The sequence below is a fragment of the Melanotaenia boesemani genome, chromosome 14 (assembly GCF_017639745.1).
Source record: "Melanotaenia boesemani isolate fMelBoe1 chromosome 14, fMelBoe1.pri, whole genome shotgun sequence".
In the NCBI taxonomy this organism is placed as follows: Eukaryota; Metazoa; Chordata; class Actinopteri; order Atheriniformes; family Melanotaeniidae; genus Melanotaenia; species Melanotaenia boesemani.
This window is the reverse complement of record NC_055695.1, coordinates 27,070,727-27,096,446: the sequence shown is the minus strand read 5'-3', so window position 1 is coordinate 27,096,446 and position 25,720 is coordinate 27,070,727. Positions and strand designations below refer to the sequence as shown.

Genomic DNA, 25,720 nt, shown 5'->3' with positions numbered 1-25,720 from the left:
AACATTTTAAACATAAAATCCAACTTGGCGCAGGTGAACATCTTCCTCCATTTTCTAGGATTTAGAAACAGTCTTAATACTCAGATTAGGATCAGCTAAGGAAGAGATTAAAACCTCTGTACCGGAACATCTTTTGGATAAGTGCATGCAGTTTTAACAACCAGCAAGCAGTTGACTCACTGCCAAGGAGGTCCCACAAGACAACAGCAGTAAAACTTCAAACAAATACATTTCTTAATTACATCCTCTGATAAGTAGCTTTTAGGTCTGCAAATACAGCTGGTATCCGCTTTGTAATTAAAATATGTGATTCCCTCAGTTTAAAGGTAGAGTTGTTTCCCCTAGAGGTGCAGCTGTAGTTTAATGATGACACACTTTTTGCCTGTAAGCAATAAAATCCACAACACAAGATTGTCATCATCACTGAATCACTGAATTCTCACCATAGCATCCCAACTAAACTCTCAATACTGGGCAGCCAGCTGTGTTTCCACTTAATGCAGACATGTCCAAAGGGCCCAGTAGCACAAAAGCAGCCTTTGTTTTGAATATTAACTCCACAGAAAACAGACAGGAATGTTTAAGAGGGAAGCAGCAGTGCAGTTTAACATGCTAGGTCATACCCAAGCCATTTTGTCAAGACAAAAAGAACCAAATGTTACTACCTGTATCTCAGCTAAAAACAAGCACTTCCACTGACTGGCATGGTATATTTTAAATTCAACATATGTCATCATACACAACCTAAACCACTGAACTAGAATGCACTATAGAAAATGCTTTCACTTATTACTATTACAGTGAGAACAAAAAAATCGCCTAGTCATGAAGTGGAAAATAAATAAAGTCCAAACACCAGTTATCAGTCAGCATTTTGCTAAATCGATCTCGTCAATTGGAGATTTCCTGCTTTGTTTGCACAGTAAACTCAATATCTTATCTTGAATGGGAAAATGTTTTTGACAACAGCTACATATCAACCCTTAAAGTCATTCCTTGAGCTCTGTTGAATTGAATTACAGGGTAAAGTACAATCATATTACAATTTCATGTTTTCTAAATGCATCCAAATTATTTTCCATGATGATCTCACACTGTAGCAGCTAGTTTTTCAGTGCAAACATTTTAAACTGATCTTGCACAATTTGCAACATGATAAACTGGCATTTTTACTAAAAAGAAATACTTGTAGGCCATAAAACTATTACTGGTTTTGTGGTGTCCTACTGGTACAATAAACATCCTCAGGTGGTGCCAGTTGTGTCTACATTGGATGGTGCTGTAGACCACAAGTTTGAAGAAAAAAAAAAAAAAAAAACAGACAGAGGCCTTGTCCAAACACAAACTTTTTTTTTTTTTTTTAAAAAAACTTCTTTATATGTTTCAGCCTTTCATCTATCCACATGCAAATGTTCCTTTAGGGCAATGATAAATGATCTCTTAGAAATTTTTCTCTTTTGTTTGGAAATGATGAGGCAGACGCCCACACTTGCCTGAACTGGTCTCATCAGTCACTATCTGTCCTCCCCTACCTACATCCCCATCACATGTCTACAACAACTAAGCCACCAGTCCTCTGCTGCCCATTTACACTGTTACACGTGAGGCCAAACCCCGTCAGTGATCACATGCTCAGGTTCTCATGATGAAAAACAAAGAAAAAGGCAAGGTTTAAACTATTTAATTGCATGAGCTACTGCTGGCATGGCAACGTCTGCTATCAGGGATGTTTTGGGCAACATAATCATCAGATCTGACAAGTAAAAAGAATGCTAAGAATAATTATTAAAACTAGAAGCACTCAGAGAGAACAGACCTCCACCAAGCCAATGTAATGTTGTTTGCCAATAATTGTGGGCATTATTTCTGAGTTAAAAGTTCTAATGGTGAAATTATCCACATCTCTCCAGAGTGAAGAATCCTTTAAAAAAATTCCTATTTCCAGGCAGTGATCTGGACCATCCCCAAAATGGAACCACTTGTTCCTTATTCCATTTCCAAGATTTCCTGAAAATTTAATCAAAATCCATCCATAACTTGAGTTATGTTGCTAACAGATAGGCAGACAAACCAAAGCTGCCAAAAACATTACCTCCACCTTGGCGAAGGTAAAAAAAAAGTTTCAACATAATATACATTTACCTACTGATTTGGAACTGGCCATTTTGACTCAGGAAGAAGCTCTTTCACTATATGTCTAACACAAGCTCAATGTGAAAACACATTGTGGACTGTGACCATAGATAGTTACCACTGATAACTGTGTAAGTTAATTACACGAGCCATATCTCTGTACATGATGCAAGTTTCCTCTGCTGTGTTCAAGCTGGTTTTCTAACTACAGTCCTTATATTAGGTCATGATAATTTTGTACATGCATAAGTTGAACTTAGCTTGTTATAAAATGCATTTTGCGTCATTCAGGCTTAAGCTATCATGACTGTGATGTGTGAAGTGAGTCAGAGGTGTGCATTTGACAGTAGTAATTTACTAATATCTGGCAGTACAACATGTTGTACAGCAGCTTGTTTAGATGTTGCAACTTAAGAGTAAGTGATTATTATGTTTCCTGCACTTCTTTCCTACCACGACAATGTTCCTGTGCAGCAAACAACTGTCTGAAATAATATTAATGTTTCTTGACAGGAGCACTGCAGCTGTCAAGAATCCATGAAGCCACATGCACATCTAATCATTCAGATGAAGGATTCGGATCATTTAAACTGATTCTACTTCAAAAGATGGCCATATGATTTTCCAGTCTGAAGACCAGACACTACAATAAATTCTAAATTTATTTATATATCTAACACAATCAAGACTCCCAGCAGATGCAACTTAAGTCTAGTGAATCAGTTTTACAGTAGCATCTTCTCTTGAGAAAACACGTGAAATGCTTTAGTGACTCAGATGTCTGTCTCAGTTCCACGATCATTATTTCTAGTTAGACTCCAAATCAACATCAATACACAAAGAAACAAAGATGAATAGCTGCTCTGTTAGAGCTCTTGAATTAGGATTCAAAAAGCTTAATTGGCCTAGACCAGAGCTACTCAATTCGGTCCAACGAGGGCAGCAATCCAGCAGGTTTTCCATGTATCCCTGCACCAACACACCTGAGTCAAATTAATGAGTCATTGTGTAGAACCTGATTGGCTGTTAGAGCTACCTAATTTGACTCAGGTGTGTTGGTGCAGGGATACATGGAAAACCTGCTGGATTGCTGCCCTCGTTGGACCGAATTGAGTAGCCCTTGCCTAGTCTGTGTGCCTGAATATGAAAAAACTTGAAGCTGCAACCAGCAGCAATAATTCAGTTATTTACCTCTCGTCTTGGAATGGTGATTAATTAGCCTCCTGCTTCACTTCATGACAGACAACTCTGTAGTCTGTATCCTTCATCTGCCAAACAGAAAGACAAAAGCTCGATTTACAAGTCAGAGAAAAGTCAGTCAAGTTGCTGAATCAGAGGTAAAACATTCGGTTCATCAGCACTGCAAAGCAATAGCTCAGCTCTGAATTTACACACGATCTATTTGAAATTCATTCACAACCCAAACCAAATCAATTCTGCTCTGAGGAGCTACAATCCCACATCACCATATAGTTAAAAATTTTCAGATATAAATGTCATAACAAAATTATCTGATAATGTATATTTTGAGAGGTGCTAAGCCTTCCACAATTATGTTACACACTTTGTACTTCCACCCACACCACTTTTTAGGGAAAACCCAGTAAGCCTGACCCATTTTTCTTTGATCATCAGATAGCATCATACTAAGATCGACCCTGATCTCAATGTAGGTCAACTTTTTCCATTTTTACAAGAAAACGCTGACATCTTAAATACATGCAGTTTTACTTTGTCTGGTATTTAAAGATGACACCTATCTTGAACTTTTGCAGGTTACAATATTAATACAACTTAAATTCTGTCAAAGTCCTGATGAAACCTAGACACAACACACAATACAACTTTATTTTAATTTTGTTTAAGTTTACATTTAATTTCCAATTGTTTACTTTTTAGGTTTTTAACAAAATTGATGGAGCAAAAAGAAAAAATAAATAAATTTATGATATTCAACAACATGTATCACATGTTGCTATGGTAACTCTAATCTTTCTTTACTAGTTTTAAAGCTAAGCTTGCATTACATTTCATTGTTACACAGCAGGGGGGCTCAGCCCTCTCTCTGCACCAGAACGGTGTTTGTCTGAAAGTACTAACAGATATACAGTGAAGTGAGCCGTCACTCACGCCTGGAATTTAGCTTTGCATATAACTGCAGTGACAAATGCTGTTTTCTTCGAGATGCAAAAGACATTCTCTCATTAAGAGACAACCTACAATATTTCCACAGTGATGATAAGGATCCAGATGGAAAGAGATCACAGATGCAGGTGTGTTGCATAGCTCGATGCAAGAGGAAGCCGTTATGGTGGAAAAATTATGACATTTAATTTTTTTTTTAGGTCATTCATTCATATAAATAAATAAAAAAATAACATTTTGTGTGCAAAAGCTTTAAATATATTATTGTTTTTAAATAAGTTTAATATGTTTTTAGTAAAGTTTTTTAGGAAAATCGCAAATCGAATTTGGTTTGAAAAAAATCGAAGAGTTTATTTTTTTAGCCATATTGCCCAGCCCTTCTCAGCACACATACATGTTTTACTATCATTAAACTCCCAGGCAACAAAAGAAAAAAGGTGTAAACTAAATATGATTTACTAGGTTCAATTTTGTCATTATGTCCAGACAAAAAATGTGGGATTTACAAAGTTCTATGGAGAATAAAAGTCCTTCTTACTGTTGTTTTACATACTAAAATAAGCAATGAAAAAACACATGGAAAAAAGCTTAATGTTGTACTCTGTGGCAAAGTTTAATTTCTAGGAAATGGTTGAAAATAATGGAAGGGGATGAAAGTTTCTGATGTCAGTCGATCTGTTTGTCAAAAGTGCAAACTGTCAAGGATCTGATCAGCAAATGATATTTACAGGTACTGCAAAGTAAAATAAAGTTTACTGTGTCCAACTGACAGTAAATACAATTTGTTTTAGCCAAAGTAATCCAGCTCAGCATGTTTAAACGCTGTAGTGAGGAGTCAATCTAATATGATTTAACATATCAAATAGGCTGAAATTCCTGTGTTTCATGGTGCACTAGATGTTCTGCATCAAAAAAGGAAGGGAAGATTAAACACTACCACATTTCCAGGTCAAGCTCATCAACATGTTAACCTTTACTTTGAGCCAAATATGATGCTTTAAAAAAGTCTAAATACTCCTATTTTGCTATCATGGCATTAATAAAGTAACAATAAGTAATACCAAAAGATTTAAATGCAAAATACTCTAAGGGTCTAACGAAGACATGTTGCAGCAATTACATGGTTAACCTTGACTAATGATACAAGTCATATATTAGAAGAAACCAGGTCAAGGGTTTTAAAGCATGAACGTCTTGTGAACGTAATTCTAGTGTCTCACTTCTGTACAACTCAATCCTTTAACACAGAAGTAGCAAGAATGCTCCCCTTGTAATAATCAAAAGTGACTGTATTAGTACTAACGTTGTGATTATTAGTCATAGGCTTTAGATATATATAATGGTTCGGGAAAAGAAATGTACTTCAAAATCAAGTATAATTACATTATATTTATCTTGTTTTCACAATTTTAGAAATTACAATGCAAGTAATAACTGAAATTAAAAAATAACTTTTAGCTCAACCAGTTCACGATCAAAATCACCGCACTAAGCCAAGAACAATGGCAATTTCATGGGCAATCGTAACTACACAAGCAACTTGTTAAATCTATAATACGTACTGCTGCCATTTTCATACCAGCAGTCATCCCTCATCAGCAAGGAGCACAGTCTGCTGACTACCAGTATTCCTGCCACTCCTCATCATCACCCGGAATGACTGAAAGCTCCCTGAGTTTGTCCAAAGCCAGAAAACCTCCATCTGAATGAACACAGGGTCCTTTGTATCAAAACAATCTGATATAACAGGCATATTGTAATTACATTATTAGGCATAGCACATAATCATGTAATCAGTTAGAGTTCCTCTGACAGGTTTGAACACTTTTTATTCTGAACACCCACTTTCAAAGACAACAAAAATATAAACCTATGTACGATTAAAGTTTTGTAAAGAACTCAAATAAGCTTTTAAACCTTGGTTTAAAAAAATCCTGTGTGTACAAGGAGCCAAGCAACAATGAAACATAATAGATCGAGGCTCATAGTATTTTTTCTTTTTTGCAAAAGCAGAGAACACATGAATCCAGAGTCAGAAAGAGTCCTGGTTTCCCTCTGCTTACCTGCTACAGTGCCAGCAAAGAAAAATAGGTGTCCAAGTATTTTTCCATGCACCAGAAAGAGCTTCAACGGCTCTATATGGACTAAATTTAGCACTTGGTCTGTGCTGTTTGAAAACAACAAGATGGAAAATTACCACCCATAATTACAGCCTGACCTATGCTGGATTTTTGAGACCATACTGAATTTTGATATAAAAAAAGTATTTAATCAGGCAGTATTCACTTCACAGGGCAACATATTAGTCTAGCCATTGTAAGTTTAATTCAGTTAATAATGTCCAAGTATCACTCTACTTGCACAGTTTACAAAATATGAATAACATAAGAAAGAAGTCTCACTGAAAATTGTTACTAGACCAATGAAGGCCATTTTGGTGAGAGCTGAATAATGATGAATGCTCATTAATTGCTTCATTTCTCTGATGGCACAATGAAGCTGACACAGTGGAAACCAAAGGAAAACTATTTCAACAGCATTCACAAGCTCCAGGTCTTTTTTGCTATTTCTGTTAAAACAGTTATAGTTAATCATTTACTGCAGCACAAATTAAACAAAAGAAAATTTTTCATTATGCCTCATTCAAACCCCAAAATTACTTTATTTCAACTGTATGAAGCACATGGTTGATCTGTGTAAATGATGGTTGTAACATGTTCAACTAAACTTCACAGACAAAGCAAATCACTCTAAAAGGGACTTTATCTTTGCAACATATGCTGAGGATCAAAACTTATAAATGTCTTTAAAAAACAATAAGCAGACACCATTTTCTAATTATTTGTTTCAAATACATGCAGGTTGTTTGAAAGCAAGTCATGTCTATTGACCATATAAGACATTAAAATGCATAATCTAGTCCCATTTATAAGCAGGTATGATACAGTTTAGTGGACATGCATGACAGTTAAAGCGGGCCAATAACAAATTAAGTATTTTTTATTTATTGAATGTAGACCAGAAAAACAAGGCTGGATTTCTGGAGCGCAGCTGCCACATTTATGTTAATTAACTACAGGGGAGAGGGGGGGGAAAAAAACCTTGAAAACCCGTAAATATGAGAACAAAACAAACTATATCGGTGTTTATGCACGGTAGTCTGGTATATAAAAAGCAACTGCGCTTAATTTAGCCTTTAATTTACAAATGCATATACAACACATCTATCTGTCATCTCATGCTGCCGGCTGATGCCGGCCGGCAAACCGGGAAGAGGTTGCCAGAAGACTACCGCCACCTAGCTTACTTGTTAGCATCTTTCTTTGCAACAAAACAACAGCTTCATAGTTTACCAGAGAGCGAAAAATGACAAGTGAAATTAAGAGATCTCAGTCATTAAAAACAATTTGATAGACATACGTTTTCTGTTGGTTAGCGACTTTATAATGTACTGTATGTAGTATGCGCCTAACCGGTCAGCAATAAGGTGCAGTAAGTGTGTCAACCCACTTCTAGCTATAGCTAGCTAACATTTAGCATTGGGTAAGAATGTGGGTCACCGGGCCTTTGACTAGTCTGTCACCAAGCAGAAGTAAAACTGTTCTTTTTACCCAGTAAACGCAAAGGTTGTCGATAAAGGCGAAGACACACGCGCACACATACAGCAGCACGGTCGGTAGAGGCAGGACACTTACCCCCGTACAGTCTCCTGTTTTCATCAGGATATCCCTGCACCCTGTGGCGCTGCTGTCGGTTGACTGCGCAAGGCTGAGAGGCAGACTGAGTGGAGTTGGTGCGAGAGCCAAAAGGGCCTGCTGCTGCACTTCAGATAACGCTCGCCTAAATGGAAACGGGTGATCAGTATCCAGATTTATTTAGACTATCTACATTTAGACGGTTAGACTTAGTGTTATATTAGGATATATTCATAGTTTTGGTTACGTTAGAGTCGCTAAATCAGTGAGTTAAACTGAAAACTTCTTTCTTTCTTTCTTTCTTTCTTTCTTTCTTTCTTTCTTTCTTTCTTTTTTTTTTTCTTCCCCCTAGTTTTTTTAATTAAAGTGAATTCCACCTGTGTGGTGGCTTTCAGTTTTTCAAAACTGTATCCCAGTTTCTTTTTTTTATTATTGCTGGAGCCTGGGTTAGAATATATATATATATATATATATATATATATATATATATATATATATATATATATATATATATATTCCCTTGCGATACCCGGTAGTTGTCGATAAGAAGGATCGTGTCCCCCATCCCCAGCGTGGTATCCATCACCATGGTTACGGGCAACTTAGCAACCGTTGTAGTACGGTTTTTGGCCACTATAATGTGTTTGTGTTTGAAGGACACTTTCAAAGTTTCAAACATTTCGTTGCAAGAAAATTTAAGACGTATTTTTGCCGTTCAGTTGAAAATAGATAACTAACTAAATATAGAAATAATAAACACACATATTAATTAGTTAATAAGTATTTTTTTTATTTCAGGTTCATTCTGAGAAGGCAAAGATAGATAATATTATAAACTGACATAATCTAAAGCCAGGTTTTTCATGTTTATCACATATATTTGCTCACATTAACATTGCTCCTCTTTTGCAAACTTATTGAAAAATCTGACTGTACCCACCTGAAAGTGTTGTTAGATAGAAGATAAAGAGAAACTGCTTATCCATTTTGTTTAGTAATAACTTCAATTAAAGGGCTTCATTTAAACATCTATGATTTTATACTTACGCTTTTCCTTGGAAGGAAAGTGTTTTCTACCACTTTATTGGCCACAAATAGTCTCTGATAGTCAGAAATCCTGTTTGTTTACTCATGTAATGTGAGTTACATTGTGTGCTCAGATAAAACACTCTGGAGGTCATCTTTACTATATTGATTGGAGTCCAAATTGAGGCAACGTAGAGGGAGATTAGTTTATTGAGTTGGCCTGAGTTCCTGCAATATTTTATTTAGTAGCACATGTTTTAAAACCCACAGGCCTTCAAACTAATTAGGCCTTTGAGATGAAAACTTTATTCACTGATGTAAGATCACTTTCTTTGCATGGGAAAATGCAGCACTACCATTTGAAATATTAAGAGGGGGGATGTTTTTTCAGTAAAGGTTCACATTCTTTAGTAGCAGCTGGGACTTTGACATGTTTTTGACAAAGTTTTTTGACTACAATTTTAGCTTTAGGCCAAGATTATCATAAGGTTAGTTTGAAAGTCTGATATTCCACCATGAACTGATCAATCTTGCAACCTTAATGAAGTGAAGATGGTGCCATCTAGTGTTCATGAAATTAATTACACATTTTAGATCTTAAAAAAAAAAGTCCTACACAGCGTAACATAAATTTTTCTACTATATATTGTATATACAGTAACAATTCATATTTGTCTCTTTACCCTCTTAGTGTGTGTGTGTGTTTTTTTTTATTAATTGTGTCAGGAAACAAAGACTGACCATTCTTATTATGTAGGTATTTGAGATTAACTCAACAGTAATAACTATAGCTTAATTATTAAAAAAAAAAGTATGTATGCTAAGTTAATCAAACTTACACAAGTCCTTCCAATCACATTGTAGTAGTTTTAATTTCAAATAACCCACACTTAACGCAAAGTAAAATCTGGACAAATGAAAGGTATTTTAATTGATATTCATTGTGTACATTCAAACATCAATATACAACTGTGGCAGAAGGGCTGTGGTTGGAGTCTGGATCACTCGGTCGTGGTTCGGTGGCTAGGGTCTCAGGGTCTGTGCCATCTCTGTACACTTAGCTTCAGAGGTGGTGATTCTAAAGCATATTAATATACACAATTAGATAAGGATTTCAAGAAACACTGATAGCTCCACACAGGCATGCATGTCGTTAGCAGCCTTGGTGATATAAAGTACTAATGCTGTAAGGATGAAGGATGAATTTCAACAGCAAATACAGATTGCTGTATATATAGCCTTTACATTAATAAAACTACTTTTCCAAAAAACAATAAATTATCACAATTCCCACCCCTGCTTCCAGAGTAATAACCTTTGCAGTTCAGTAAGCTTTCAAATGTTTTTCTAGCATGTCTTTTTTTTACAGTTGGCTAAAAGAATCATTGGACTTTTACCTTTTCCTCATTCATATTCTAAGGATCGTCTTCCATTTCGTGGCTGTAAGTGCAAAAACATTTTTTATGAGTTCATCACATTATGTAGGGTGTTATTCCTTTTATATGGTGACAAAAACACACGCCTACCCTATAGAGGAAGTAGCCTCTGCTCTCAATTCCCCCAGGTCCCTGCAGTTCAGCCTGCATGAACACAAAAATATAACTTTAAAAACAAATTGTTGTGTCAGTCCCATTTGCTGTTTTCTTATTGTTGACTACAAAGCCCCTGTTCAGGCTGAGCCAACAGCACACACCTACTCCAATACTCACATCTGGATTCTCCAACACAAACTATCTCCACATTTGTTGCCTAGAGTTCCTCTCTATCCACTTTGCGTGATAGCCACAAGGGATGAATTTACCTTTCAGCTCCACTAATTTTAGACCATAATTACTCTCAGCTTGGGAAAGAACAACTAATGTAGACTGAGCTCATACAACATTATCATCATGTAAGCTAAGGACAGGCAAAACACATTTGATTCAACTGTAGAATGAAAAAAAACATGTTTTCTTATCAACATTTGCTGTAAACTAACAAAAGTACAGCGCACTACTCCAATTCCAGTTGTATCATCTCAATAGCTCTGTCAATACTGTCCTTTAGCAAATAAGCCATGTAGGAGGATTCTATTTAACAATGGCTTTTCATAAGTGTCATCAGAAGATTTTATTTAGAAATCCCACATAACATCACTGGCACCATTTAAAAAAATAATAATAATAAAAATGAAGACCAAATGATGAATTGGTGTGAGTGGCACATACACGCATGGAGAGTCCTCTCTCTCTTCTGGTATGGAGTTGAGAAACTAGATGCAGAAGAGGGTGCAACTGAGGGATCTAACAAACATACACAGATAGAGGCAGTCACACATCATCAGCAGCAAAAGAGAAGCTACACAATATTGAATCTGTAAAGAGAACATGCAAAACAATGATGCAAATGCTTCCACATTGCTAATTGTTTTATTTTTTATGGAAGAGATGCATTGTTTTACTTTGAATGAGGTGGGTGAATGTGCACTGTGGGATGCTCAGTAGGTTTCAGTAACTATAGATGCACACATGAACATAAACCTAAAATATATTTCACACTGTGGATAATGAAAAAAAAAGAAAAAACCTCTTATCACAGCTGCAGAAAAAATGTACTTTTTAAAGTTTTGTATAAGACTAGAAAATATTTTGTAGTTTCCTCTGACAGTTCAAAAACTCTGGAATTTCATTACAATCAACATGAAATTAATCAATATAGCCGAATCATTAGTTTAATAAATATAGTTTTATTTTAAAAATGTTTAATTCTATTTATGGTGGTAAGGCACCAACAGAGGGGGAAAACAATTCATCCAACTAACAAATAAAGCTGGCTTTGCAGCCTACCATCACCTGTCTGCACAACACATTGTCTAAAATGCGGGACACAATGTAAATGCAATAAGCTCTGTGACAAGATTTAATCTGTACATATCAAGACTATGCATGTGTCCAAGTATCTGCACGCATATATTTATTCCTCATTCATATGTACCTGAATGCATACAGGTTTTAGGAATGACATGCTAATACTCAGACGTGCAAGTGACAAATTCAGTTCAGGTGTTTTTTTACATTAACTACAGCTCACGTATAAAGAGAAGGTGATGGGTTTTCTTGGGCAAAGCAACAAACCGGAGGAGTGCAGTTTTATCTTTTCACTTACTCACTACCCCCTGTGACAAGACAGGACCTTGTGGTCTAAAGTAATGAAATAAAAACTGCACATACAATAAATATAAAACAACAGCAGCAGCAATTCCCACACACACAAACAACACATAACAATTGAGGTTTAATTGTATGTTTTGGTCACACCTATTTTCAGGGAAAATTCACACAATCGTATTAACTCTTACTTACCCTTTTACTATTTTCTTGCACTCTCAGCTCCTGAAATATTAACAAAAATGGAATTTAATCTTCATCAAGCTATCTACGCTGATTTATTTTGCACAGCAGAACATTTTTAAGTTATTCTATTCGTTACCATTCTGCAATTAAACTCTTTGATAAATTAAGAGTATTAGATCTGTGGTACCTTTGATTTTTGAACCAGCATCAAAACACAGAGTTCTCCTAAGACATCTGATGCCTGGAAATATAATAATTGAATAATTGTGTAAAATTTATCTTTATAATAAAGTTAGTCTTCTTTATTTGAAATCATTCAGTGAGCATCTCACTTACCCAGGAGTTCAGATCTGCAGACGGGTAAGAAGAGCACACAGAGTCTATCTGTGAAGCAGTACAGAGGGTGATGGAGGAGAGCACCAACAGGACAGACAAAAGAAAAAAAAATGAAACGGTACCTGGAGATGTAGCTGCCTCTGATCTGTTGTGGCCTGCTGAATATCTGCTGGAGCACCTTTTGTTTCATACAACAACACAGAAACAAGCAGTTAACAATTTAACAGAAATAAGGGCAGCAATAATGTGTGATGGCATCGTGGAAGCTGCAGATGTAACGAAAAATAACATCTCCCATACACTTCGATGTGATTGCAGTGAATGTCCATTAGTAGGGTAAGAGCTTTATTGTTGATCATGGACAGGGTTGTGGTCCAACGGGATGATGTAAAATGGCATATTCTTGGGAAAATAACGATGAATGAAAAGAAAAGAAAATCCAACAACTCTTCTACTTTTAAAACCCACACTTCTACAAACAACTTGCACACTGATGTTAAATCCTAAAACAATGCAAAGATCTCTGACGCGAGGTGATGAAGGAACTGTCAGTCAACATCTATGCTCCTCTCAGTCATTTGTGACTTCATGTCAGGGAGCAACACAAAGGGTCAGGTACTGAAAAACCAGAACATTTTAGTAGTATTCATCTATTTATTAATTTATTTTTTGCCACATTGTCTTGTCTCGTTTGGCATTACATTACTTAATAAAACTGATGGATTAGATGGATGATAAAAATCTTTTCAACATTGATCATATACGCAAAAGCAAACAAACAGCTCAATTGCAAGTATGAAATCCAATTTAAATATAAAACCAAGGTCATTATTATTTAGGTTATCTTTAATGTAAATTAAATTTAATGTAAATGTGCGAAGGATAGATAGAAAAAACAAATAGATTATTTTGTGTCTTATGAAAAAGTTCACATTTTTTCTTTAACCTCTTCAAGCAAACTAAAAAAAACACAAGGAGCATATGTGATGAATTAAAACGGGGACTGACTTACCCGTACAGGCTGGTATAGTGAGGATGAGGAGGGCTGTTAGAGTGATGCTGGCCGGGCTGAGTAAACTCATGGCGCTGCTGCTGAGGCTGTGCAGGTTGCTGGGGGCTCCGCGCTGCGCAGGCTGGCTTTGGCTCTGGAAGGTCTTCATCTCCCTCCCTGGTTGGCCTTTGTCGCGCTTTATTATTTTTTTCTTTTTTTCTTTCAAGCTCTTCTGACACTTTCTCACGTCACAGAAATATGAAGGCTTGCGACACACACCCTCCACAGAGGCACGTGGCGTCGTCATTGGGAGCCCTGTGCGCGTGTAAAGTTTTTATTAGGTTGTGGATCAACAGGTTAGCGGAGGGAGATGCTTCAGGGAGGTACACGGCAAAGAAAGCTGAGTAAAGTATTGTATCCATCTGGAAGCTGCCAGAAAAATATCAAGCAGGAATGTAACTTTTTTATCTTTTCTTTTTTTTCCACTTTCACATTCCCCTTCTCCCTAAAACTTTGCTCTTTTACATAAATAGGGTATTTGTTACTTGAACTATTTTTTCTGTTATCTGTTATTAACGTTTCTTTCTAACAGTTCTATTGTCAGTTATTTAGCACTTAAATGTATCAGTATAGGCTACATTTACAAGTGCTCCACTTAATAACAATAATAATATTAATAATATTAATAATAAAAATGGTTTTTAAAGCACACCTTAATCATCAAGAAAACAGAACTTGTCATCTTGTGATAACCAGGTATGTAGTTTTCTGAAAAAGAAAAAGCCGATTTCTCTGGTGTCTGTCTGATGACATTGAAAGATAATGCACTTTATCGCATGGCCATGGATTTATGCGTCTTATCATGTGACCACATGCTACTTAAAGCCTAAATATGCTCTGCAGGAACAGAGAAATTTGTTCTCTCATACAGGACCGAGGAAAAAAACAAAAAGACTGGCATAATCCTTCCCGCAACTCAGGTTTGAGAGTTCTCGGCTTGTTCTTGAGGCATCATGTGGGCAGAACTTTTTTTTAGCACAGTATTGTGTGATTGGTCAGAAATACAAAGTGGGTGTGGTCAATGTAGAAACGCTAGATACAGGTGTTGTCTTTATGTCTTTTTGTATGAAAATCTAAACAACACATAATATAAAGCATACAAAGAAGTGGACACCCAGGTCTCCAAACAAACCCTAACCCCGGCCCTTTGGGCACCAAGTTGGACAGGATGAACCTCTCTCACTACCAGCTGAGCTGTTAGGTGCAGAATGTAGTTTAGTACTGTCTTACCAATAAAGCAAGACCTTCTTTGAAAGAAAAGTAATCTGGATGACATCAAGTCTCCCACCAAAATATGTTATTATTCAGAAATAATGATGCCTTCACAGATCTACAAGCCACTAATGTCATGTGTATAACTCATGTTAAAAAATGCTCATGCTAAGCTAATATTGCCACTGGTTCTCTTTAGTCCAGAGGAAGCATGATATTACTTGTTGAGATACATTCATAAATTACTGAACTGTTTGGCCACAAAGTATCTTAGAGTCTAAGTTTTAGTTCTGAGAAACTCACTGGATGCTTCCTTAATCATGGCCTCTAGAAAAATAAGTTGTGAGAGTTTTTAGGAGTTATACAAAACCTTTCTTTTAGTTATTTTTTAGTAAATACAGGCTTTAAATAATTCTTCTTTTTGCAGTTTTGCAGTATGGTACTCGTCCTTTTTTTCCAAATAAGTGGATCTAACGGTGTTCTTCACACTGGTGTCATTGCTTTTATTATATACAGCCACTGGCCTTTTTATTAGGTACACCTGATTAATTTCTTCAGTTGCATAAATAGCTTATTAGCAGGGCATCTAGACATGGTCAAGACCACTTGTTCAAGTTCAAACTGAGCATCAGAATGAGGAAGAAAGGAAATTTAAGTGAATTTGAACATGGCATGGTTGTTGGTCTAAGTATTTTTTAGAAACTGCTGTTCTAGGATTTTCACTCACAACCGTCTCTAGGGTTTACAGAGAATGGTCTGAAGAAGAGAAAATATCCAGTGAGCAGCAGTTGTCTGGAGAGAAATGCTTTGTTGATGTCAAAGGAAATGGGCAAACTACTTGGAGGGGACATAAATGCATAAATACTCCAACAACCACTGGTTGCAACCAAGGTATGCAAAATGTCATCTCTGAACAGGAGATGGGCCACAGCAGCAGAGGAGCAAGGCAAAGTTTAAACACCACAGCCTACCTGAGTATAGTAACTGACCATGTCCATCCCTTAAGAGTTAAGCAGTTATGTAATGAGAAATGTTAGTGCGCTAACACAGTAAAGCTCTGATCATTATGTTATTTACTTATCACATCTTTAGTAATGTTATAATCACTTCTTACATATTTTCCACAGCAGCATCCTATTCTGTTCAAGCAGAGGTCTTTCCTGCTAAATAAAACCTCATAACTTCCTCAGTGGTATTTTTGATGAATCGCAGCAGTATAGTGACAGCATCCGCTTTTACAAAAATACAAACATACAGTAACATCACCAAAACCTATCATAAAGCAGGAATCATGTTCTTACTTAAAAAAAAAAGTCCTCCAATTTTTGGTCATACTAATCCAGCTGCCCAGGCTTAGCTTTCAGAGGACATGTTTAAATACATTCATCATTATAGCAACTCATTATGAGTCATTACTCAATTACCTTTTCTCACAGCACTTAGGTAATTTGTTGGTTTTGTGAAGCAGTGCATGTGAAAGCAGAAATACTACTTGCCACTTAATTCATTTAATACCTTTTATAATAAACCAGACAACATGAAAAAGGTCCAGTTGTCGTCAGCAAAACCTACAATTAACATAAGGTGAATTAATGTGTGAAAAGACAGCATGGTAAGTTTACTTTGGCTTAGGTGGCTTTTCTGCTGCAAGAAGGAAGTTTGGATGTGTTCATTGCTATAAAAAAGAAAGTGGCACAAGGGAAGAGCCCAAGAAGATTTATAGGATTCATGCGTATATTTCATAAGGATATTGTGCATAATGATCTGTTGCATTGTCTGTAGCACTTTATTTCCTACCATGAAAGAAAGATGGTATTAAATTTGTAAAACAAAGCTAAAACAAGCCATATTTTTTTTGTAAACACCAGACACAGTTGACAGAGGACTATTATTACAGACTTGTCTATGTGACAACTTTTTCTCTGATAATGGATGAGTGCTTAATAGTACAAGTGAAAAAGATCATCAAGTTGAAGGAATCAACTTACTCATCTCCACCCTTGTCATCCTCCCACACTAATGTAATTTGTCATGAATTAAGAAAAAGCCATGGAGGTTATTGAACAAGCTTAATAAGATAGATGCTTTTGAAGAGAAAAAACGCTGTTTTCTGGGATCATGCTAGTTCTGTAGCATCACCTGGTGTAATTCTTGCTTCTTGAAAGCTCTAGAGAAAGTTCCCTTTGGTCCATGATTTTGGAGAAGACTTGAAATGTCATGACCTTAAAGGAGTTTGGTTATTATAAAGCTGATTGGCATTTACTTACTCTAGTCTAATTAGATTTTTTTAATAGCTGAAGCCCAAAGGTACTGAAAGAAGATCATTGCATATGATTCACACACTGTTACACTTCATTGTAGGTTTAATATTGCTGTAATTCTCAATTATAGCCAGGCCCAGAAAAAAAAACTATGTGCAATCTGAAGCTGAAATCCACCAGTATTCATATAAATTACAACCACATGCATCTTGACAGATATATATGGAAAAGCTGTGTTGCTGCCTGGAATGTCCAGAATATTTCTTCCCCTCGCAGGGATGTTAACCTGCCTGTGGAAACAAGCTGGAACAGTTCAAATTTGAATAATTGTCACTGATGCAAACACTGAATTCTCAGTTATCAATAACAAAGACATGGGGTCATACAGTTTCTCATGTCCCATTGTTGCACTCTGACTCATCCAATCCATTGTTTTAGAGCTAAGTATCAGCTAGAATGAGAAAGAGCTCTAGATTTTAGGACCTGCTCAACTTAATCCTTGTCTCTATGACACCTTTTTATTCTCCATCAGGCAATATTTAAAAAGTTAACCTAGCTCTGTCCAAACTTACCAACCTGCACCTTTAAATCTTGGCCTAGTTTTATTTTAACTAGAAAGCCCAGATGCTGCATTTATAATCTCATAGTTTGTCTGTCAAAACATCCCAGTATCTGATGGCAATTCAAGAAATGTTGATTTGTAATTTCAGGAGGCAAAACATGTTGTTCTGTGGAAATGGTAAGAATTTTTAGGAAAAATAAATCTGTTTTTCAAGAAAAGCAGAAAAATAATGACGTGTTAGTTTGTCTCTTTGGCTCTTTTAATTTACTTTTAAAAAATTATTATTATATATCTTTATAGTTATCACTATCAGACCCCCCAGCATCCATCAGAAACTTTCACTCTGGATTAGTGTGATCACAAAATATGCTTACAGGAAAATAAGAGAGGCAAGTAGTCCATTAGCAAGCCATACCCTCCCAAAAGAACCATTATTTCATTTCATGAACTCTTTGATTATTGTGTTTTCAAAGATTTTAAAAAGTGAAAGAGTCATGAAATCTCATCACTATTGTAAAATGCTACATTTATTTACCATTATCTTTTGACACAATCTACTTTCCAGCCTTATGTGTATCAGACGAGCAGAAGATGCTGTTGAACAGGTTTACTTTCAGATCTGACTGATGTTAAAGGAGTTTTTCAATCCCACTGTATTGAACTTTAGAACACCAAATCTTCTCCCAGATGACAGGAATTTGTATTCTGTGTTCAATAGTGGGTCGAACCTGAGGCATCAGAGGAAATAGATCCTTTGTTTTGTTTTGTTTTTTTTTGTTTGTTTTTTTAACCCCCTCCCCCTAAATCTTTCAGTGTGGTCTTTCAAGGCAGGACACCTAGGTATTTATAGGATGGTACCTGTTTGATTTCTTCATGATGAATATGTTATAAAATTCTTTAAACAGCCGTAATTTGAACATTTATCTGATAATTAAAATTTTAAAGTGTTCAACAAGTTCAGCCAAAATCATTCAGCTTACAGGATCGAGCAGTCAGCATTCACACTCCTTTTAATAGAAAAAAACTTTTCTGGTTCTATGTTGATAGTCTTCAGCATGTAATGGGGTCTAAACTACTAGGAAAATAATTTAATGTCACATGTCAGTTAAAGGAGATTATTTTTTAAAGAGAGACTTTATACAGGACATGGGTTTTATGCAGTTTTGCTTTGCTGCAATGCTGTATGTAATGCGCTGGTTTGTCTGTTAGCAGCATAACTCAAAAAGTTATAGACGGATATTGATGAAATTTTCAGGAAATCTCACAAATGGATTCAGGCATTTTTTTAGAGGATTCTTTGCTCTGCGGAGACAGGAATAATTTTTCCAATTGCAGCTTCTAACCAAAAGAAAGGAAAGAAAAAGAAAGCCTAAAATCACTGGCAGAGGTCTGTACTCTCTGGGAGCTTCTAGGTTGAGTCTTTGTTTAGTTATTGCTTGACATTTTCTTTTCCCCAGTGCATGTTATTTGGTTTGGCCAACCACTATATAAATTACCCTCACGTGTCATTGTGTTACATCAGATTTACTCAGTTGATTTTGATTTGTTTGTTAAGTTACACTTTTGAGTGTTGTTGTATTTAGTTGATTGACCTCTTTAATAGACCAGCTGATTTATTCATTTTTTTGATTTTTTTACATCCATTTTTTGATCAATAAAATCTCAGTTTTTAAAATGACTTTCTGTGTCCTCGTTGCTTTACTGCTTGGTCCCTGACAATTATCATTGCATGCACTCTCGGCACATTTAGTTTCCTGTGTGGGCACAGTTTGTTAAATGAATGTCAACAATGAGTAAATCCACTTCCTCCCTCACTGTGATGAATGTGAACTGTACAATACTGAGCTTTTCCATAGATCCATTCCTCCCATCCTCATCTATCTACTTGAAGTCTGATCAAATTTAGAACATATATCAGACCTATGGAATATATTACTCAAGACACATTGAGAATTTAATGTCATACTACATGTTTTTATATGAAGTGGTGCAAACTTCTGTACTGGGGTTTGGATACAGCAGACAATATGACAGCATAAATATAATAAGAATAAATAAAATAATTAGAGTAAGAATGAACAGAAATACAGCATAAAAGATATAAAAAGTATATAAAAGGAAATCGTTGACATTTAGACATAGTTTTGCTTTTTGATTAGAGTTTGAGACACATGGGGGGTTTCTCATCAGCTCTGTGAGATAAATACAGCCATAGCTACTGTAGTATATTTGGCTTAATGGGTGTTATGTTCCTGTCAAGATGTACAGTCTGTGGTTACTGCTTCTTCAGTCCTCATCCATTTTAGATTTTATTTAAAGAAAAAGAAAGTTAAACAGTAAAGACACAAGTGATATGATTTTACTTCACATCTAAACTCACTATGCTGTCCTTTAATTTCAGTTTACTATTTCTACAATGATAAATATAAACTATAATGATTGTTGAAACATTTCCAAATCATTTTTCATGCTCTGCTGCTGGAATGGCTCCTGCTCCCACATCTGACCCTTTTTAATATTTGTTATGATTGGTTACTGTGCCAGCAGGAAAGTTATTTACACGTGGGAGCAGCTGATTGAGCTTCCTAAACCCAATTATTGCCCAGAATAAGGCCCCAAATTCAGATAAGTTGAAGAAGATGTAGTGCAAGGCAAATTAAGAAGCCTTGAGTAGGAAGCGTAAACTATGTCCTCCCTAGCTCATCATGGGGAATGTCAGATCACTGGCCAAAAACAGTGGATGAGTTAGGAGTGCTCTGGAGCAACATGTAGGATTATTGGGAATGCAATGTGTTTTTTTTAACAATACATGGCTGGAGGAACATATTCCAGACTCCAACACTTCTCTACTCAGATGTCAGACTTTAAGGACAGACAGACGCTGCAGACAAAGCAGCAGTGGTGAAGGAGGAGGGACTGCGGTACGGAGCATCGCTGCTCTGCAGATATTGAACTGATGGCCGTGAGTATCCATCTCTTCTCAAACAGTTCACCTGCATTACTTGCTAATGCCATGCATGATGCCAGCAGCTCAGTTGTTGCTCGGCAGCAAATAAAATTCCCACATACATTCATGGTGATGTCTCTCTAGTTTACCTACATCTTTCCAACAATTTTTAAGGAATTTCTTATTTAATTTAGTTATGTTTTGATTAGGGTGTTTTTTTAGAAAACTTTTCTCAAAACTAAAAACATTTTTAAGGCATTAATAAAGTATCTTTCTGTTGAATTGATTCAACAGAGTTCCACAACAAAGTCTGATCTTGTAGGAAACTTTACATCCTACATTGATCAAAACATTTCTCAGTGCTAATTAGTTTTAAATAACGGTTTGGCTTTCTTACAGTTCTACATTCTAAAAGACTTCCGGTTTCTTGGAAAACACTGTAAGATACATCTATATTCAGAACTTTCAAATATCCATTTTCTAAGAGTTCTGGGCTCTAAAAGAGTTCCCCAATCTAGCAGAGTTCAATGTTCCAATGAATGTTGACGCAACAACAGAGTAGGTTCCTCTTGCTCTAATGGAGTTTTGTATTATAACAGACTTTGACATTCTGACAAAGGTAAAGACTGTTAGAGAGTTTTAAAAAGTCTTGGATACTAACAGGGGTTTACATAAAATAAACATTGAACTCATCAACGTTTTTCTCAGTAGATATATTTTTAATGGGGCTGTTGACATGGAAAACTAAAATGATCCATGCTTATAAAAAAAACCTAAAAAATTAGTTCAGAAATTGCATTCTTTGTTCTGTGAAGGACCGAGCAGTGCAGGACAGTCTAGCACAGATTTAAAGTTCAAGAGAGGGGTTTTAATTTTAATTTATTTAATTTAATTTCTGTAGGACTGTGGAGTTTTACTACAATACTGCACTCTGTTAAAACCTAAAACTCTATTTACATGCATGTATGTACCGAACCTTAAGCAACGATAAGAACCTACACAGCTGGAGGAGGATCTGATGGTGTTTTTGACTTAAACATTTCTGTGATTATTATGTTTGTATATTTTGTTTTAGCAGAACTTAACATTCTCACAGAGTTTGTTGATTCATCCAATCAGAGTTCCAAACTTTTACGATGTGGCCGGAAAATGTTTTGCCCTCAATTTGAGATGCTCTAAATTAGTCAATTCAGCCACTTTATAACATTACTTTCAGTGTTTATATAATTTTCTTAATTTGCAGCATCCTATCTGTGTATATATTATAGAGGGCTTGTTTATTCACTTTTGAAGAAAAATAGTAGACTTAATACACTTTCAATGCTTTGCTATGAGGGAGCTTTGGAATTAATCAAACTTCCCAACTTCCTATTACAGTCAGTGAAATACGGAGCAGAAGCCAAATGTGCGGCAAGTTTATTTTCAGCTGGATTCCAGTTTAAGGAGTGAAACTGCCTTTGACACATGGAGAAAATCAAACTGGCAGAGTTATCCTCAAAAGCTTTGGTTGAAATGATTTCTTCTCAGGTTTGTGTTGTTCTAAAGACTACACTGATATGACAGAGATGTGGGTTGCACCACTGTAATACAGTTAGGAAAAGAGGACAGTGAGAGTGTTTTGGTCTAGTTTGGACTGCATGTGTCCAAACATTAGAGCCTTAATTGGGCACTACGTGGAAACAAGAGTGTGGACTTCAGTGAGTCAACCAAAGAAGGAGCTGACAGGTTTAATTATAATTATTATTAGCACATGAATTTACCTGATATTTCATGTCAAAATGGCTCCTGTGGAAAAGGTCTGTTTATCTAACATTTCTCTGACCAGCTGGAGCAAGTCATGTATGGGCTACTTGAATGTGTTTTGATGCCTATACTAATGGCTACCAATAGCTAAAATCTTCCAACCTACTACTTGAAATACCAAATCTTATTTAAAAAAAAAAAGTTAAAAAATAAAAGAAAAACTCTGAATGTTGCCTGCTGGTTCAGCTCTGCTGACTCAGTGTATGAACCTGCACTCTTACTTTCTGCAACAAACTTCACATTTGGATTTTGAGCTGTTCCTGGCTAGCTACAGCAAAATTCTCTCACACTGAACATGTTTTAGACGGCTCCATAAACAATAAGCAAAGGAAACACACACACTGTATATTAAATTATTACTCTGAAACAAAATCACACACTAACTGTTGTAACGAGCAAAGAGCTCTGTGTGGACCTTGTAATAACGGCTCTTGTGCTGACTTCACTTTAGATGACTAGTATGTTCTGTATGCGCACTTTAGCAGTGACGAACAAAGACCTCACCTCAGGTTTGAGGTTGCCAAAGCAGAGTGTGAAATTACACAAGTTTCCATAAAGCTACCTGCTGCTGTGTTTCTCCTACAGAGCATTTGTTTGTTGCATGAATAATCCTTTATCGAGCACTCACTGAATTACGTGGAAATTTAAATGTTTAACCATAGAAAAGAGTGTTATTATAATATTGGAGGATATTACAAGACTTTGGTTACTATTTTTTCAGTACTAACAGTTTTCTCACATTTTTATGCTGAAGACTGATTACAGTGAAGTAGCTGGGATGTAACCTGATCTTTGATGACTGGTTTGGAGAACTCCCTGTGGTTCTATGATTTCATGGACTAGCATGCAAAGGCATTTTGTATGTATGAAGTGTACAAATATGATCACTTGCCTAATAAATGGTTAACACACTTTTTGTGTGTGAAAGATTTCTATTTCAATTTTCTGTAGATTTCAAAGCCATGTCCATAAAAACAAAGTAATCAAGCAGTTCATATTGGGAGATTTTATAGCATTTATGTAGATTTATTCATTTGAATCTATGCTGACAAACAGGTCCTAAAACAACACTGATGATCCCTTAAAGGCTGCAGAAATGCCATCCAGATAGCAACTCCAACGTTTTCGATTCCAAATCTAAATAGAAAATGCTATCTGCCTTTAATCATCAGTGTAAATGTCAAATGTTAATTACGCAGATTTAATCACCTTCCCCTGATGCTGCAGCACCAATATGAAACGCTCCTTTGTTTCTAAGTCACATCTACATGTCACCTGGCATGCATGTCACTGGGGCTCCCTCATCAGTGTACTGTCCTCCTGACATGACAGGTTCAGTCAGTGGGTAAACCTCTCACCCACTTTGTTTGTCTCCTTCCTTTATGTCAACTGAAAGTCAGCAAATACAGTTTCTGAATTTTCATCCATGTTAAACACTGAAACAAGTTTTTAGTTGTTGTTATTATAGCTTGTAGTCATTGTTTATTGCGCTGGTCAAAAGATGATGTTTATGAAAAAAATATTGACCAAAGTTCACAAACAGCAAAGAGCATGGAGGCATCATGGAAAGCATATTACGTGGCATGGCAAATGATGGCAGTGTGTCTTTTGTGAATCTGTGTTAGGCTTAAAAAAGCTCATATTTGATGTACATAACAGCCCAAAACATACAATCCCAAAAGCCTGGGATTCTGTGTAAATTGTTGATGTAAACTAAATGCGATCTCAAAATCCAATATTTGATTCAAAATAGAAGAGAAAACATATCAAATTATGACATTAAGACACTTTACTACTTTGTATTTGCACATATTGAATTTAATAACATCAACACATCTCAAACAGTTGAGACAGGGCAAGTTTACCAGTGTGTAGCAACACTTCCTATTAAAACATGAATCTCTGGGACTTAAACCCCATATGAATATTAGGGAGAAGCATTTTGTCTCATTCTTGTCTGTTACAGGATTTGTGACAACCAGTAATGTTATAACTGGCATTAACGTTATAGCAGCCAGTAGCTTAATCATTTTTGCCAAAAACTGAATAATTTGCCAATAATGTAATAACATTTTTTACAGTATGCTAATAAGCTATCATGCTATTGGCTGGTTAATTGGCCATTAAATATTTGTAAATTAATAAGATCAAGGTAATAATATATAAAAAGCCAACAAACAAGCCAACATGTTTTCTAAAAAGAAAACATGACTTTTTAGCATTTTTGCACAGTTTGCTTCTTAATGATTCCAAATTATCCTGTTATTGGCTTTATTACATCTAAAATGGCCAAACTGATTATGTTATTGGCCATTATTACATCATCGGTAGCTAAAATGCTACTTTGTTTTGGTCATGTTTTGCATTTCATGATGACCATAATGTTTGAGATGGCTATAATGTCTGCACTGCACTGAACATTGACCCCTCATCTACAAAGGAATGCTATATCAAATGAAGTATGTTGATCGTTGTGTTGCGGAAATATGCAAGGCCTTTTTTGAAAACATGTCTGAATCAAACCATGTGTTCTTCTAAAACCAGTATATAGTTTTCAGCATTAATGGTATGGTAGACTGATGGGCAGTAAATCTCTGCCCATCTTTATCTCTGGGAGACTCTGCCTCTCTGAGGTGCTCTTGTCCTAGCCATTCATGTTACCGACCTGTTACCAATTACCTTAATTAGTTTAATCAATTTTTTTTCAGCTTTTTCGTTTTTAGTACTGATAATTTTCCATTCTTTTTTGTATTTGTCCCAAATTTTTTGACACATTTTGTTGTCATGAAACTGAAGCAGAGCTGATAAAATATTCAACAAATGACCTTAAAAGTTATATGAGATTTGCAAATTATTCCATTCTGTTAATATTTACATTTTATGCAGCATCACACCTTTTGCTAAAATTTTTGGCAGTACATTAATCATCATTCTTCATGAAAAAAATGCTTTAGAGCCACAAAATATTTACATTAAAATGGAATAGGAATCCTCTCAAATTTGTTTTTCAAAACATAATTTTTCTTTATAAAATAACTCATCTTATGATCACGCTTAAAAACAAAAACTCAAAATGACTTGTGTTATTGTTTTTTTTTTTTTACCAAGACTCAGGATTTGAAATTGCTTTCTCTTTTTCTCTAAAGACAGAAACAATATTGTCCTGTTTTTATTTCCATATTGAAACCATAAGTCTGTAATTGTCATACCCCCTCAT

General features: G+C 35.8%; 2 protein-coding genes across 8 annotated transcripts in view; both read right to left on the bottom strand.

The window, feature by feature from the left end:
- The window catches only part of clocka (clock circadian regulator a), a 29,379-nt gene extending 21,299 nt beyond the window's left edge, over nucleotides 1–8,080 (bottom strand). For 5 of the 6 annotated variants that reach the window (XM_042005452.1, XM_042005454.1, XM_042005451.1 and 2 more), the window contains exons 1-2: nucleotides 7,974–8,080; nucleotides 3,325–3,401 (exon numbers count right to left, since the gene is read on the bottom strand). The gene's annotated coding sequence lies outside the window, so the exon portion shown is untranslated. The remainder of the gene's footprint in view (nucleotides 1–3,324; nucleotides 3,402–7,973) is intronic. The other variant, XM_042005455.1, reaches the window with a different exon arrangement.
- A 1,851-nt stretch (nucleotides 8,081–9,931) lies between these two features.
- nmu (neuromedin U) lies at nucleotides 9,932–14,102 on the bottom strand. 2 transcript variants are annotated; one of them, XM_042006970.1, is made up of 9 exons: nucleotides 13,680–14,102; nucleotides 12,790–12,845; nucleotides 12,668–12,715; nucleotides 12,519–12,572; nucleotides 12,341–12,370; nucleotides 11,207–11,281; nucleotides 10,526–10,579; nucleotides 10,397–10,439; nucleotides 9,932–10,077 (listed from the first exon to the last, which is right to left on the bottom strand). In XM_042006970.1, the coding sequence occupies exons 1-8, from the start codon at nucleotides 13,963–13,965 to the stop codon at nucleotides 10,404–10,406; spliced, it is 639 nt and encodes a 212-aa protein (XP_041862904.1). In that variant the 5' UTR covers nucleotides 13,966–14,102; the 3' UTR covers nucleotides 9,932–10,077; nucleotides 10,397–10,403. The 2 variants fall into 2 exon arrangements, with proteins under 2 accessions (XP_041862904.1, XP_041862905.1); XM_042006971.1 differs by lacking the exon at nucleotides 11,207–11,281.
- Between the last annotated feature and the right edge of the window lie 11,618 nt (nucleotides 14,103–25,720).